Below are 15,573 nucleotides of genomic sequence, written 5' to 3' on the forward strand. Positions count from 1 at the left end.
GCAGGAGGCTGACTTTCCTTGAAGTTTTCGCCTCAAATACCGCCATCACGCAAGTGTGCGTGGCAGTTGGCCCTACCTCTCAACTGGTTTGGGTGTTGCTATGAACTCTGGCCGAAGCCAGCCATTTCACATACCGTGTGTCTAGCAAGCCAAGCAAACAGTGTAGGCTGCCCCTTTGAGGGACCCCTCAGACTGGGGAATGACCCATAAGGCGTGATCTTCTGAAAATTCCTCCCTTGCACACCACCAAAAAGATAAATGTCCCCTTCCCAGAAATAACTGTTGGTGATGCAGGAGGAGGCTTCTGAGCAGAGAGCCTGTGATAAGTCACTGTCTTGACCTTTGGAAGTGAGTTGGGGGAGACAACAAAACAACCCCCAATTCTGATAAAGTGCGGACCAGCTAGTATTCTATGTTAGGATGCCCACTTGCCGGTCCTGGTTTTGCCTGGGGTAGGGAATCTTTGGAATGCATCAGGAAAGCACCAATCTGAACCAGGTCTGTGTCTCTTCTGGTCTCTGGTCCAGTAGGAGGGTGTGTGTGCTAGATAGAACAAAACGGTTACTTTATCCAATGCGTGGAGGAGAACCGTGGGCAGAGCCGGGGCAGGAACTGCTGGTAGGGTTGACCTTGAGCTCTTCAGCTGGGGTTGACTCTGTAGACAGAGGGAAGCAGAAGGCAGAAGTGGGGGGGTCTTAGAAAAGTGAGCTGGGCCCCCTCACACCTGTGCTTCCTCTTTCCTTGCAGAGTCTGCCATCATCCATACCGTTGAGGCAAGCTCTGAAGTCCTGTACCCCAACTATCAGAACTGCTGGGTCCTGAGAGAGAAGACCAGGTAACAGTCTTCTCTAGTTCTCGCTGAGCTGATGGGTCCTCAGGCATTTCTGGAAGTGTCAGGCCCTTCCGGGCTATACTAAGACTGCAATCCAGAACAGAAAGAATTCAGTTTCCAGACAAAGCTGAGCTATGCATTGGATTCGGTAAAGTAGGTAGAAACCTCCAGGGAATAGGACTTGGAAACTTTAGCCTTTTGTTCTAGCAACCTAGTTCTTGGTAACTTATATTTATAAGTGGCCTCTTGGCACCTTAATGTGTTCATTTGTAAAATAGGAGTAATATTGTTAACCGTACCAGATTGTTGTAAGATTACACAGGATCGTAAATGCTGAACAAAATTACATCTTGTAAATTACTGATCACTGTACAATAATAACGCAAGAACCCATGGATTTTGGCAGGGGCCGGAAGAAGGCTGCCATTTCGCAGCCAGGCATCTCAGAGGATTTGGAAAAGGTGAAGACTGGGGTGGGCATCAACAATGGTGACGATGTGGACTTCTTTGTTCTCCTGGACAACGTGGCTGCTGAGCAGGTAGGAGAACTGTTTCCCCAGGATCCTGGGTTTTGGGACCATGGGGATGGCTGGCTCCTAACTTAGAACTGACTGGAAGCCCCTCTGTCTGCAGGCTGCTGTAATGGGATTTATAAATGCGTGTATGTGAGGATTGAAGGGCTCAGATCAACCGAGTAGGGATAAGAGCAGTCAGCTGACCCTCACACAGGACCCAGACAGTTCTAGATCAGTTTCTGGAAGTTCATTTCCCAGATTACCTGACCTATGCATTGGGGGAGTGGAGATAGGATAGGGCTTGGTTATGAGTAGAGAGTATGTTAAAGTATATCCATACCGTTTTTCAATGTGTATATGTGCACGTATGTTTGGAAGCCAGAGGACAACCTCAGACGTCTTTCTGCAGGATACATCCACCTTGGTTTTCGAGACAGAGTCTCTAACTGGGCTACATAGATTAGAAAGCATGATCTGGCCAGTAAACTCCAGGGATCTACCTGTCCCTGTACCCCAGTGCTGGAATTGTAAGCTTGAACCGCCACATCTGGGATCCAATGCAGGCTCTCGAGCTTGCGCAGCAAGCACTTTACATGTATACACACAGTTACATGCTTACACACATAAACACACATGCATGCACACACACATACACATACACACATGTATATACACAGTTACATGTTTGCACACACATGTATACACCACTTACATGTATATACACAGTTACATGCACGCACATATATGCACACATTTGCATGTATATGCACATATATGCATATGTGTGCATATGCATACACAATTGAACAATCAATTAATACAATTGTTTGAGATATCTGTAATCTGATTAATCCTTTAGACTATTTTCCTCAATTTGATTTATCCATAAAATCTAGCTACTAAAAATATACTATGCATATTACATTTTATGAATGCATATAACATTTTATGTAATATAAACATGTTATTACAGTGCATTGAACTGTGTATTACATTTCATGCAATAATAGCATCACACAGTGGGAGTGCCTCTGTGGACTGAAGTGATGCACAAAGGTCTTTTTCCTTCTCTTATAGAAATAACAATACCCCCAAGGCATCAGTGTGCCTAGTGCTTATGGGTAGTAAATGTGAGGTTATATGGCAAGGCTTCATGAAAAGTATTTATATGGCATGCAGTTTCTAAAATCATTTTAAGGAAAATAAAAATCAAATGAAAATTTTCAATCCTTCACTCATATTTTATTCTTCATTAAAAGTTAAAAATAGTTAGTTTTTTAAAACTTGGAGCACATGGGAGCCATCATGAGGTGTGGAACAGTTTTTATAATTCTGTGCCTGTATGGAGCTGGAGAGATGGTTGAGCTGTTAAGAGCATTAGCTGCTCTCCCAGAGGACCAGGTTCAGTTCCCAGCACACAGTGTCTATAACTCCAGTTCCAGGGGATATGACATTCTTACACAGACATATATGTAGGCAAAACATCAATGTACGTGGGAAAAAAAAGTAAATAAATCTTTAAAAAACAAGAAAGAGCAATTTTGTGCCTATAGATCTGGAGAGACAGTTTTAGAGGGCCTGAGGACATAGGCTCCCCGGGAAGAAACCAGTTTAATGGAAGCTAATCGGTGCCCTTAGACAGCAAGAAGTGTTTTCTTTTCTTCTTTTTCTTTTTTTTTTTTTAAGATTTACGTATTTATTATATGTAAGTACACTGTAACTGTCTTCAGACACCCCATAAGAGGGCATCAGATCTCATTACGGATGGTTGTGACCCACCGTGTGGTTGCTGGGATTTGAACTCAGGACCTTCGGAAGCGCAGTCAAGTGCTCTTACCCGCTGAGCCATCTCTCCAACCCTAAGAAGTGTTTTCTTGTAACATTTCCAGTGACTCTTACAGGTGCACAGCCTTCTAAGATGCCCAGCCCTGAAGAGATTCGCCCAGCTGATTGAGCAGAGAGCTGTGGATATGGCCTTGTACATGATGCAGCAGGAAGACAGGTGAGGGGTCACTACAGGTGATGACACGGCTGATGCTTTGTCAGTGGCAGAGGTGCATGCTTCCGTGCATGCCTGGGGTGGGGGCAGTATCAGCTGGCAGCTGGCAGCTGGCACCTCTGGGTGAAGAGGGGAAACCTTCTCTGCTAGCCTAACCCTCAGGCTCTTTGGGTGGGGTGGTGACCCGTATCTCTGTTCCTGTTACACAGAACCCAGAGTGTCAGACTCTTGTTTTACTTTTCCAAAGACTGAGGTGGTGGGAGTGGAAGGAGGAATTGTTAGGCTGCACTTTGTTCTCATGGTTCAGTTTATGATAATTCCCTGTTCCCACTGCTGGGGAGGCATCTTGTGCTGCTTTTACATAGGCAAAGGAACTGGACAGAGTCCACAGTGCCCTCCTTTGATTTCTGTCGCTGCTCGACAGGGAGAAGGACTGGGCTGAGAGAGATTGGCTACTTTTTCTGGGCTCATTTAGTAGGTGGCAGAGCTAGGACTTGGTCCCCGAGCCTCTGACCAGTTTGCTGCGTCTTGCTGATCCTTGGAATGCCATTCTGGAATGCCTGTTGATTTTCTTTTTCTGATTAACAGCATCCAGTTTGCACTACGAATGGGTGGAAACAGTTAAGCCAAAGTGAAGGGATAATCCAGGACTGTTGGCATGAGGGGAACAGTCAGAGTTTCAAGAATTTTCAGAATTTTCAGAAAAGAGCCCCTGGTCGAGTTGGCTTGGAGCCAGCGTGCCCGTACCCGTCTGTGTGCTAGCCTTGGGCATGCACAAGTGCTCCAGCCAAACTACTCACTGTCCTCCCTCCTGCCAGTCCACACATAACGTCACAGTGCTTACCTGGTAGGCGCATGCCACGCGCATGCGCAGTGGTGGTTGCCCCCCCCTTAGCTTAACATTCCTTCAGGTATGAAGGTGGCGATTTCCAAAATAGACTCACACCAATCACGCCAGCCTCCTCCTCCTTTGTGCAGTTAAATATTTAGAATCCTGAGAATGGTAGTTTGTGTTTTAGTTTGGGGGTTTAGCCCTCCCCTAAAAAGTGTAAGGCACAGCTACAAATAAATCTTTTGTCACTTGGCAGCCTTTCTTTGCTTTGCTCAGTATTATGAGAGTTGAGTTACCGTCACCTGAGGTCACGGGGTGACCCAGAATGAAAGTGATGGGAACTGAACAGGACTGCAGAAGAGTCCGTCCGGCTCAGCTCCAGAAGTTAGAGGTGGCTGGATTCAGGCAGCGGGTCCTCCTTCGCACTTTTCCAGGGCCGCTTGGGATTTCTGAGTCTTGTTCGCTCTACCCTTCCCAGCTTTGCTCTTTGATTCCTCAAAGTGTAGGGTTTTTTGTTTGTTTTTTTACATTTATTTACTGTGCGTGTGCGCATGCATGTGTATGATGTGTGCCCGGTAGATATATGTGATGTGTGCGCATGCATGTGTATGATGTGTGCCCAGTAGATATGTGTGATGTGTGCACATGCATGTGTATGATGTGTGCCCAGTAGATATGTGTGTGATGTGTGCACATGCATGTGTATGATGTGTGCCCAGTAGATATGTGTGATGTGTGCACATGCATGTGTATGATGTGTGCCCAGTAGATATGTGTGATGTGTGCACATGCATGTGTATGATGTGTGCCCAGTAGATATGTGTGATGTGTGCACATGCATGTGTATGATGTGTGCCCAGTAGATATATGTGTGATGTGTGCACATGCATGTGTATGATGTGTGCCCAGTAGATATGTGTGATGTGTGCACATGCATGTGTATGATGTGTACAGATGTGGGTAGGCTTCCTTCCTCTATGTAGGTTCCCCATTTCTAACGTGCTTAGATGTAAGTGACTTTACCCTCCGAGCCATATCTCCAGCCCAGAGCCTACTCCCTTATAACTCCCCGAGTGTCTCCATCTCGGGTGCATTCACGGTAGGGGTATATCCCCATGTTTTTGTTGGAAGTCTTTGTTCACAGAGAACCCTCAAACTTGATGCCATTTCTCCCCCACCCTTGCTGTGCCCCCCTGTGTTACTTCTCTTTTTTTTCTCCTCCTCTGACTGGGCTCCTGAGGTCCTAGGAGGCAGAACTGACACCTCTCCTGGGTGCCTGCCTGGTGCTTGAATTTTATTCATGCTTCACAGGGAAAGTATCCAGATGGCGGTGGGCCCATTCCTACACATCCTGGAGGGAAACCTGCTCAAAGCTGTGGACTCTACCACCCTACCCAGCAAGACCAGGTACCCAGCACAGTGAATGCTAGTGAGAGCCCTGGGGGCCTCTGGCTGCAGGGAGGGATCTGAGGGTAAGCGTCAAGAACCAGGCTGTGAGTGGCTATGAGCTATGAGCTTTTACAAGGCCGAGCACTCCCAAGCAGTTCACAACCTTTTACCTTTCTTCCTGCTGTGGCTTTCCTAGAATGCTTTTTGTTGATGGTGGTGGTTTTTTGTTTTATTTTTTTTGTTTCTTTCTTTCGAGATAGGGTTTCTCTGTGTAGCCCTGGCTGTCCTGGAACTCACTCTGTAGACCAGGCTGGCCTCAAACTCAAACATCCACCTGCCTCTGCCTTCCCAAGTGCTGGGATTAAAGGTATGCGCCACCACTGCCCTGCTCCTAGAATGTTTTTATTTTAATGTCTCAGTTATTTTTCTTTTCTTTTAAAAACTAACTAACTGGATATATGTCAAAAACATTATTATCACAATGGTTTGATATTTTAATAGTCCAAAACAATAATGACTTGGTTTGAATCTTTCATTTGGTGTGAAGAAAGTATGATCGCTGTACTTTTTAAAACATTGGAACCAGTGGGTTTCTACCCCCACTTTCAGAGCCTGGGACACCAGGCCAGGACCCTGGATTTGGAATGTCCTATGTCCTGGGTGATGTGTTTATAAAAAGATAAAGAGGTATTAGAATATGTTCTATGGGGGCGTGGGGACGGGAGTTAAGAGGGTGGTGGAGGGAGAGAGAGAGAGAGAGACAGAGACAGAGACAGAGAGAGAGAGGAGAGAGAGAGAGGGAGAGAGGGAGAGGGGGAGAGGGGGAGAGGGGGAGAGAAGGGAAGTAGAGGCTGGCCATGAGTATGTGGAGAGAGGGGCAAGGGAGGGGGGAAAGGAAGAGGGCAAGAGAGGAGGGGGCAAGCAGCCCCTTTTATAGTGAGTCAAGCCTACTTGTTGTTGCCAGGTAACTGTGGGGAGGAGCATGCCTGGCTGTTACCAGGTAACTGAGGGGGTGGAGTTTAGACAGAATGCTAACGCTGGGGACTAGCTCAGCAAAGTGTGGTTTGGCAACAATGTCGGTCCTAACCTGGAAACCTGTTTAAGTCTTAGGCCTCTCTCTGTCCTGCCCAAGCAGAGACTGCATTTTAACTAGATGCTCCTTAATGTTCAAGTACTGCCAGGGCGTGAAGAGAAGGGAGGGTTTGAGATAACATAGCCAAATGCCTGTCGGTCTCTGTCCATCACACACACCTGCCCGGCATCTCCTACACCTTTTGCTCGTTGCCGCTCTGCCCCTTGTGCTGGTCTCCTAGGTTGAGAGTCAGTAAGCCCTTGACCGTGCTGAGGAGAGAAATGTTAGCATCAAGCAGATACCGTAAAATGGCTTCTTATATTACTGACTTTTCTTATATTACTGACTTAATCTGCTTGGGATATGTGTTGAAGACCCAGCAGCTTACTATATGTTTGAAACTAATTAAAATTTCCAAGCCTGCAAGGAGCAGGGGTTACCCGCCTACACTCACATAGCCAAGAGTAGGGAGAACATCAGTCATGGGATGGCAGGACCCAGAGGAAGAGGAGAGGTAGGTAGGACCCGAGCCACACGTTTCTCCTTTGAAACTCACCAGGGAAGGAGTAAGTGGGTGGGCAGGAAGGCAGAAGCAAGGAGAGCTGCTCCAGGGTTCGTCGTTCTTCAGACGGAGAGCGGGAACAGGCTGTTCACCATCTGTTCCAGAGGAGTTTTAAACCAGCTCTGCTGAGTGCTAGCTGCCCCTTGCATCTGAGGCAGCTGCTGTTTTTCACTCAGAGGAGACAGGCAACATCTTGGCCTTCTAGCGTCCTGATCCCAAGGCAAGCAGTAGAGAACCCTTTCCTCCTTGCAGAAAGATGTACCTCTATGCCACACACGATGTAACCCTCCTTCCTATGCTATTGGCCTTGGGGATTTTTGACCAGAAATGGCCCCCATTTGCTGTTGACCTGACCATGGAACTCTACCAGCACCAAGAATCTAAGGAGTGGTTTGTGCAGCTCTCTTACAATGGGAAGGTAAGATCTCTGAGGTGGGAGTGGGTGGTGGCAAAGCACCCAGCCCTGCACACCTGGTTGAATGTCAGGTGTCTCTTCTCAGGCCCAATGGAGTCCCAAGTGGTAGCCTCGGCTGCCTGAATCCTATGAGCATAGGGCAATAGTTGGCCTGTGGTAGCAAGGTACAACATGGCCACAACTCAGTTCTATTATAGATCTCTTCTAGAAATAGGGCTACTCTCCAGCTCTCCTGAGTGTGTCTGCCAGGCTGTGACCTCCTGACTGTGAAGCCCATTTTAGGAAGTCACCAAGGGGTCTTGGTGCCCTGGCTGACCCAGCATTGTTGATGTGCAGGAGAGGAACCGTTGTCTACTCTGCAGGGGTGGGACTGTTAGCTCTTTGAGCTCATGACCAGAGCTCCGCTAAGGCCTCTCATCTAGTCAGCAGTCAGGATGCAGTGCTTTTTATTCTGCACACTCAGGGTAGGGGGCGTCTTCCTGGCTGTGACATGTGTGAAACTGCGTGGGTGAGACTGCTGGGCTCAACTGAGGGCAGAGGGTGGAGCTCTCTGCAGACCTGCTGACTTCAGTTTCTTTTACAGGAGCAGGTACCAAGAGGCTGCCCCGACAAGCTCTGTCCACTGGACAAGTTCTTGAACACCATGTCAGCTTACTCTGTAAGCCCAGAAGAATACCAAACACTCTGCTCCCGGGCACGGATCATGGAGCTTGGAGAGTGACTAGCTTACGCAGACAAGTTAATTTTTAAATAAAGTGCCTTTATATAAAAGAGTATCATGTTGCGATCAAAGAGGGGTTCTCTACTCTGTGACATGATTTCTTATTTTATGTCTATGAGTGTTTTGCCTGTATGTAAGTCTGTGTACTGCTTAAATGACTGGTGTCCTACAGAGTCCAGAAGGGTGTATTGGATTCCCCGGAACTGGAGTTGGAGATGGTTGTGAGCTACCTTGTGGATGCTGGAAGCCAGACTTCGCTGGAACAATAGCCAATGCTCATAACCACCGAGCCATTTCTCCAGCCTCGTGTCGTGATTTCTAGAGTCAAAGCGTTGATGCGAGCCTGGGGAATTGTGACACTCTGGGACTTCAAGCTCTTTTCTTCTGTCAACGTTATTCAGGCCCTGTTAAGCCCCGGTTATCAGGAAGTTGGTGGATTCTGCCTTCAAGTTGTTGCAGTTCAGAGGAGAGAAACTTAAGTAATCAGTTAAATTTAGCATTTATCAATAAATACAATACAAATGCTTATAGACTTAAGGACAGAAATCACATGATCATCCTGGTAAACAGAAAAGCCTTCTGGCAAAATCCAACATTCCTTCATGATTAAGGCCCTGAAGAAACTGGGAATAGGAGAAACATACCTCAGCCCCATAAAGGCTGCGTATGACAGACTTATAGCCAATATACAGTAAAGGAAAAACTGAAGAGTCAGAAATAAGACAACCATGTCCACTCCATTTACTCAATATGGTGCTTGAAGCCTTAGCTAGAACCATAAGGCAAGAGAAAGAAAAGAAAGGCACACAGATAGGCCAGGAAGAAGCCAGATTATCCTGTGTGCAGATGCTATGGTCCAATACTTAGGAGACCTAAAGACCCTCCAGGAAACTTCTCATTCACGCTTAGCACAGTAGGATACAAAATCAACCTTCAGATATCAGCTGTCTTTTTATAAAACAATAACAGAAAATAGGAAAATAGTCCCTATCACAATAGCCTCAAAAATAAAAATGGTTTAAAAAGTAAGAAAACTAAGCAAAGAAATGCAAGACCTTGTTTGGGTTAGAGTTTAGTGTCAATGTGGCAGAGCTAAGTCACCTGGGAAGGAGGAGTCTCGGTTGAGGAATTGCCCAGATCAGGTTGGGCTGTGTCTGGCAGGGTGGGGATTGTCTTGATTGCCAGTTGGTGTTTGAGGGCCCAGACTGCTGTAGGCAGTTCCACCCCTCAGACAGCGTTCTTGGTTGTATAAGGAAGCTAGTGGAGCAGTAACTAGAGGGAGCAAGCCAGTAAGCAGCATCCCCCATGGTTCCTGCTTATATCCCTACCTTCCTGCCATGATGGCTTGTGACCTGAAGTATAAGATGAAATATGCTCGTTCCTTCTCAGGCCACTTTTGGTCTTGGTTTGTGACAGCAACAGAAAGCCAATGAGAACAGACCTCTACATGGAAAACCTTAAAACATTAAAGACACTGAAGACACCAAAGGGAGGGCTTCCTGTGTTCATGGGTCTGCAGTATTAATACTGTGAAAATGGCCGTTACTCTCAAAAGCAATCCATAGATCCACTGCAACCCCTCAGAACTCCAGTGTCAAATATTCACAGAAACAGAAAAAGAAAACTCTAAAACTTACAGAAGCACAGAAGACCCCAGACAGCCAAAGCAGTACTAAGCAAAAGGCAGTACTGAACGTCCCACAATGCAATTACACTACAGAGCCATGGCATCAAAACCAGCATGGTACTGGCACAAAACTGCAGAAACCAATGGAATGGGATGGACCAGAAGGCCCAGACAAACCTGCGTGGCTATGGGCACCCAATTTTTGATAAACACACAGACGCACACACACACCAGAAAAGCCAAACTTCACCAGTTAGTGCTGCAAACACTGGATATTCACAGGTAGAAGAATGAAACTAGATCCTTAGCTATCACCTTGTGCAAAAACCAAAAGGGAGCCTGAATGGCATCAGAAGCCTGAAACTCGGGATCTGTTAGTGAGAGGAAAACTTGCAAATAGAGGCACGAGCCAGGATTTCCTGACAAGGACTCTAGCTCAAGAAAAAGTTGCAATTGACAAAGGGGATTGTATGAAATGAAAAAGCTTCAGAAGAAGAAGAAATGAGAAACGATCAACAGATAGGGAGGTAGCATTTGCCAGTCTGACTAGGGCACTAACACCTAAAGAACTCAAGAAATGGAAGACTATCCCTCAACACACACCTAGAGCCCCTCAGAGGTGGTTTGAATGAGAATGGCTCACGTTTGGATACTTGGTCCCCAGTTGGTGGATCTTTTTGTTTTGTTTTGTTTTTCAAGACAGGGTTTCTCTGTGTAGCCCTGGCTGTCCTGGAACTCACTTTGTAGACCAGGCTAGCCTTGAACTCAGAAATCCGCCTGCCTCTGCCTTCCAAGTGCTGGGATTAAAGGCGTGCGCCACCACCGCCAGGCCAGTTGATGGATCTTTTTGGGAAGGAATAGGAGGTGTGGTTTGTTGAAAGGGGTGTGTCACTGGGCATGGGCTTTAAGGTTCCAAAAAACCCCACCCCCAGCTCCTACTTGCAGTTAAGGTGTTTTAAGAATTCTTCAGCTGTTCCCACTAATATACCTTTGCCCCACCATCATAGACTCTACCCTCCAAAACCATAAGCCCAATTAAGCAGTTTCTTGTATGGGCTGCCTTGGACACAGTCTTTTTATCACAGCAATAAAAGAGTAGCTACGAACAGTTCAGTAAGTGGGCAAGCACATAAATAGTAACGGCTGAGTGTCTTGAAGTATAAAGGGGGAAAAGTGCTCAAAAACCCTAACCCTCACAAACAGAAAAGCCACACTGTGATTTCATCTCATCCTGGTCAGAAAACCAGCAGCAAATGCTGGTGAGGATGTGGCGAAAGGAACCCAGAGACAAAAAACTAGTCCCTGTGGAGATCTCGGAGACAGTCCTCTAAAAAACAAAAGCTAGATCCGCCTTATAATGCAGCTGTCCCACTCTGAGGTGTGTGCCGAAGCATGCCACAGAGGCACCTGGAGGTTCTCAGGTTTTCTGTGGCATTCTCTGTCAGCTAAGCTATGGAACCAAACTAAATGTCCATCAATGGAGGAATGGATCAGGAATATGTGGCATGCTTATACAAAGGTATTTTATTCAGACAGCCACAGAATAAAGTGACATTGTTTGCAGAAAAATGAATCAAACTGCAGAGCATTGTATTAACTAAACTATAAAAGCCATATTCAGAAAGATAAATTTTTTTGCATGTGAGTGTATATATATAATTTTTTACATGTTAATATAGATCTAAAGATAGATGGCATGAAACTAGAAAAGGATTATGTAGGAAAAGGAAATGTAGAAAGGGTAAGGAGAGACAAATATATGGTATGATTGGATGAAAATATCCATGAAACCTATTATTATAATATAATGAATATACATGAATAATAACAAAAAGGTAGGGACCTGACAAAGGCTGAGCATCACCTTTGATTGGGTGTCCATGAATGCCTGCCCACAGCCGCTGGTAATCCTGCTTCATTGTCCACATCCCCATTCTTCCCCAGCATCAGTTTTAAATATGATCATTTCAAACCACCAACTTCTCAGAGAGAAACCCTCAGGAAAGACTCCCTTCTCCCTGCTGTGTAACAGCCACTCAGACTCAGACAGGCAGCCCAAGCCAGCCATTCTCAGCTTTAGATTGTTATGTCGACTTGCTTGTCCTGTGGACAGAATCTTCCATGACAAAATCCCTTTTCTCTTCCCCTAACCCTACTCCCACAGGCTTCCTGCCTACCTGGCCTGAATGGAAGGCACTAATGCCATTCCTCTAGCCGCTAACCAGGAACCTGCCTGTGTTTCCTCCGTCGTGGCCCTGTACTGTCAGTTAAGTTCTGTCATGCTACCAGCCTGGTTTTTTAAATCCGTTTATGTCTCTCCATCTTGTCTTCCATGTCCTGTCCATCCTCACTCTTCCTGCAGCCCTTATTTCACTAAGAAAGCAAATCCAAGAAGTGTGCACTTCTCACACCACATCTGCTGATCTAAGTTGTGTTGCAGCCCCTCTTCCTCCCCCTTCTCCTCCCCCTCCCTCTCCCCCTCCTCTCTTCCTGTTACTTAGGACCTTCCCTTGGCACATCCCAGGCCAGCCTTCCAGCCTGGCCTTTCTGTATTGCCAGTGTTCTTTTCCCTCTCCGTGTTCCCATTAGCATACAAATAAGCTATAAAATCTCCTGTCTTAAATTTTCTCTCCATCCTTCAGCCGTGCCATTTTTCTTTCTAGCAAGGCTGTTCAAAAATAGTTGCCATCCCTGATTCTTCTTATTATGCTTTCACGCCCACACTCCACGGAGACACAGCCCTTGTTAAAATCGTCAGTGACCTCTGGCAAATCCAATAGCCAATTTTCAGTCTCTTACTTAGCTTGCCAGCATTCTGGGGGCTTCTTCATTTGGCTTCTAGTTCTCATTCTCTCTCTTTCTCCCCCTCCTCCTCCTCCTCCTCCTCCTCCTCCTCCTCCTCCTCCTTCTCTCTCTCTCTCTCTCCCCTCCTCCTCTCCCTCTGTCTCTTTCTCTGTGCCTCTGTCTCTGACTCTGTCTCTCTCTGTCTCTCTCTCTCGTCCTCTCTCTGTCTCTCTCTCTGTCTTTCTGTCTCTGTCTTTGTCTCTGTCTTTCTGTCTTGCTGTCTCTCTCCTCCTCCTTCTCTGTCTCTCTGTCTCTGTCTCTTTGTCTCTCTCTCTCTGACTCTGTCCCTCTCTCTGTCTCTGTCTCTCTCCCTCTCTCTCCCCTCCTCCTGTTTCTCTGTCTCTCTCTCTCTGTCTTTCTGTCTCTGTCCTTGTCTCTCTCTCTCTCTCTGACTCTGTCCCTCTGTCTCTGTCTGTCTCTCTCTCTCTCATGACAGGCTTTCTCTGTGTAGCCCTGGCTGTCCTGGAACTCTCTTTGTAAACCAGGTTGGTCTTGAACTCACAGTGATCCACCTGCCTCTGCCCCAAGTGCTGGGATCAAAGGCTGCCATCACCAGCTGGCTCGAAGGCACTCCCTTGCTTCCTCCACTTTCTCGACTTGTCTGTGTTTGATGAATCCTCCCTTTCCTGAACTTAGTTTTTGGACATTTTTTTTCCTACCTCTTCTGCTTTTACCCCCTGGTGATCTCAAGCGGTTCTGTAATTTTAAGTAACAATTATACAATAAAATTATACTTCAACAAGATTCTGAATTTTGGTCTCACTTCTTTTACTCAGTAAACCTCAAGTTTAAATATTAAATTCTTTTATTTATTAAATTAGATGTTAAATTAGATTACTAGATATTAAATTTAGATATTAAATATTTCATAGAAATGAGACTTCCCATGGCCCACAATAAACCTTGAGCTCTGAAGACCCCTTTTCCATCTCCCCCTCCCACAGGTACCCTCACCTAGCTAAACCACCGTTCACCAAGTTGTTCCGACCGAGACCTTTGGGGTCACCCTTGAGTGCTCTCCCACTCTCGTAGGCTATGCCCACTGCACCCATCATCAGTGAACCCTGCTGAATCAGTCTCTCCTCTGTACCCAGAACTGACCCCTGCACTGCTTCTCTGAGTCCACTTCCTCGCTCCTGCACAGGCCTCCTACTCAGTCTTCCTGATTCTCTCTTGCCCCCAAGTTCTCTGGTTCCCGTCTCAAAGTGCCAGTCATTGTAGTGGTCCTCAAGGCCCTGGGAAGCCTTGCCTTCTTGCTCACTCTCCATCCCCCCACCTCCTTCATAGTAACTTTTGACTTTTGTAATTGATGAGGGATGATGGTCTGTATTTATAAAAAATATATAGTGTTTGATGTATCTCTACAGTATGAAATCCTTAACTCAAGCTAATTAACATAACCACTTTTTGTGCATGGAGAAAACCAAAAATCTGTAAATTTAGGAGAACAGAGCTGCCACCACTTGGGTGCATTTTCCTGTCTAAATGTTACATGGAACCCTGGTCCCTAGGGTGGGAGAACCGGGCATGTGGCCTAATGGCAGGCGTTTGGGTCATTGCAGCTCTATTTTGTGGATCAATAAGTGCCACCAAGAGAGGGACTTGCAGGAGCACTCTGTCTCCTGTTCTTCTGCCATGTGGTGACATGGTGTCCCTTCTCTCAAGGATGCACATGTCACCATCTTAGAAGCCGAGAACCAGGCTCTGACCTGCCTGTGTCTTGGTCTTGGCTGTCCCAGCCTCTATAACTCTGCGAGATGAATCTTATCCTAAAATTACCCGTTTGTTGTATTGGGTCCCAAGCAGTCTAGCAACACGTTTTTAATCATGCTCACCATGTGTGCGGGATATCATTATGACTTGTTCTCCCTAACCCAAATGCTATGCCCTTTGACCTTCATCCTCCCCTAACCCCTGCCCCATCTTGGTGCTCTTGAAAAACGAGTGTACCAGGGAGCCCGGAGCCTCGTCCTGTCTGCAATAACTTTGCACAGGCTATGCTCTTCCTGGATGTTTATCCTGACATCCATGTGGTTAGATCTCACTCTTCATTCAGATCCCAGTTCACTGTCCTCTCAGGAAGGCTCCCCATATCCTCCACAAATAACACACCAGTTCCTTCACCTCTCTACTTTGAGCCTTTGTTACACTCTATCACATCGTACCATGGGTTTCTAGGTCCTCCAAATGTTCCTACGTTGAAGTGTTCAGATGCCATCAGGGTCAGTGAGGTCATATGGCTGAGTCCTGACCCAATAGGACTGCATCCTTACAGGAAGAAGAAATTGGGGCACTGAACAGAGGGAAATCCGTGGGACCACACCATAAGACTGCTCTCTGTGAGCTAAGGAGAGAGGTCTCAAAAGACCAATCCTGCCATGCCCCTCACCTTAGACTTGCTCCAGCGATTAGGAAATGAATGAACTTCAGATGCAGCCTGTGGTCCTTTTGTTACAGCAGCCCTCAAAAGTTCCATCCCCCACAGCATTTATTAGGGCTTGCTGCTACAGATCCATGGATTTGCTTGTCCCACTGACTAGGAAGTAAGCTCCACAGAGGCAGACTTCATCATCTCGTCCATTAGTGTCTTCAGCAGTATCTAACACATGCTCAGGTACTGGAGTGTTTGAGTGGCAGGTCCCCTTCTCTGTCACTGCTTCCCATCACCCTCTGAGGTCTGACCTCTCCAGCCTTGTTTCTCACACACCTCCCTGGCCAGGCAGGTAAAGATTATGTGTATGGCTCTTTCCAGCCAGCGCCAAGCG

At 46.5% G+C, this 15,573-nt stretch overlaps 1 protein-coding gene across 1 annotated transcript in view; it reads left to right on the top strand.

The window, feature by feature from the left end:
- Window positions 1–8,400, top strand: part of Acp6 (acid phosphatase 6, lysophosphatidic) — a 15,130-nt gene extending 6,730 nt beyond the window's left edge. The window contains exons 5-10 of the mRNA XM_031374921.1: window positions 748–835; window positions 1,239–1,371; window positions 3,249–3,349; window positions 5,490–5,585; window positions 7,454–7,619; window positions 8,200–8,400. Of these exons, the coding sequence (XP_031230781.1) occupies window positions 748–835; window positions 1,239–1,371; window positions 3,249–3,349; window positions 5,490–5,585; window positions 7,454–7,619; window positions 8,200–8,337 (722 nt within the window). The 3' untranslated portion in view covers window positions 8,338–8,400. The remainder of the gene's footprint in view (window positions 1–747; window positions 836–1,238; window positions 1,372–3,248; window positions 3,350–5,489; window positions 5,586–7,453; window positions 7,620–8,199) is intronic.
- Window positions 8,401–15,573: the final 7,173 nt, after the last annotated feature.

This window comes from Mastomys coucha, unplaced genomic scaffold, assembly GCF_008632895.1.
Source record: "Mastomys coucha isolate ucsf_1 unplaced genomic scaffold, UCSF_Mcou_1 pScaffold16, whole genome shotgun sequence".
Taxonomy (NCBI): Eukaryota; Metazoa; Chordata; class Mammalia; order Rodentia; family Muridae; genus Mastomys; species Mastomys coucha.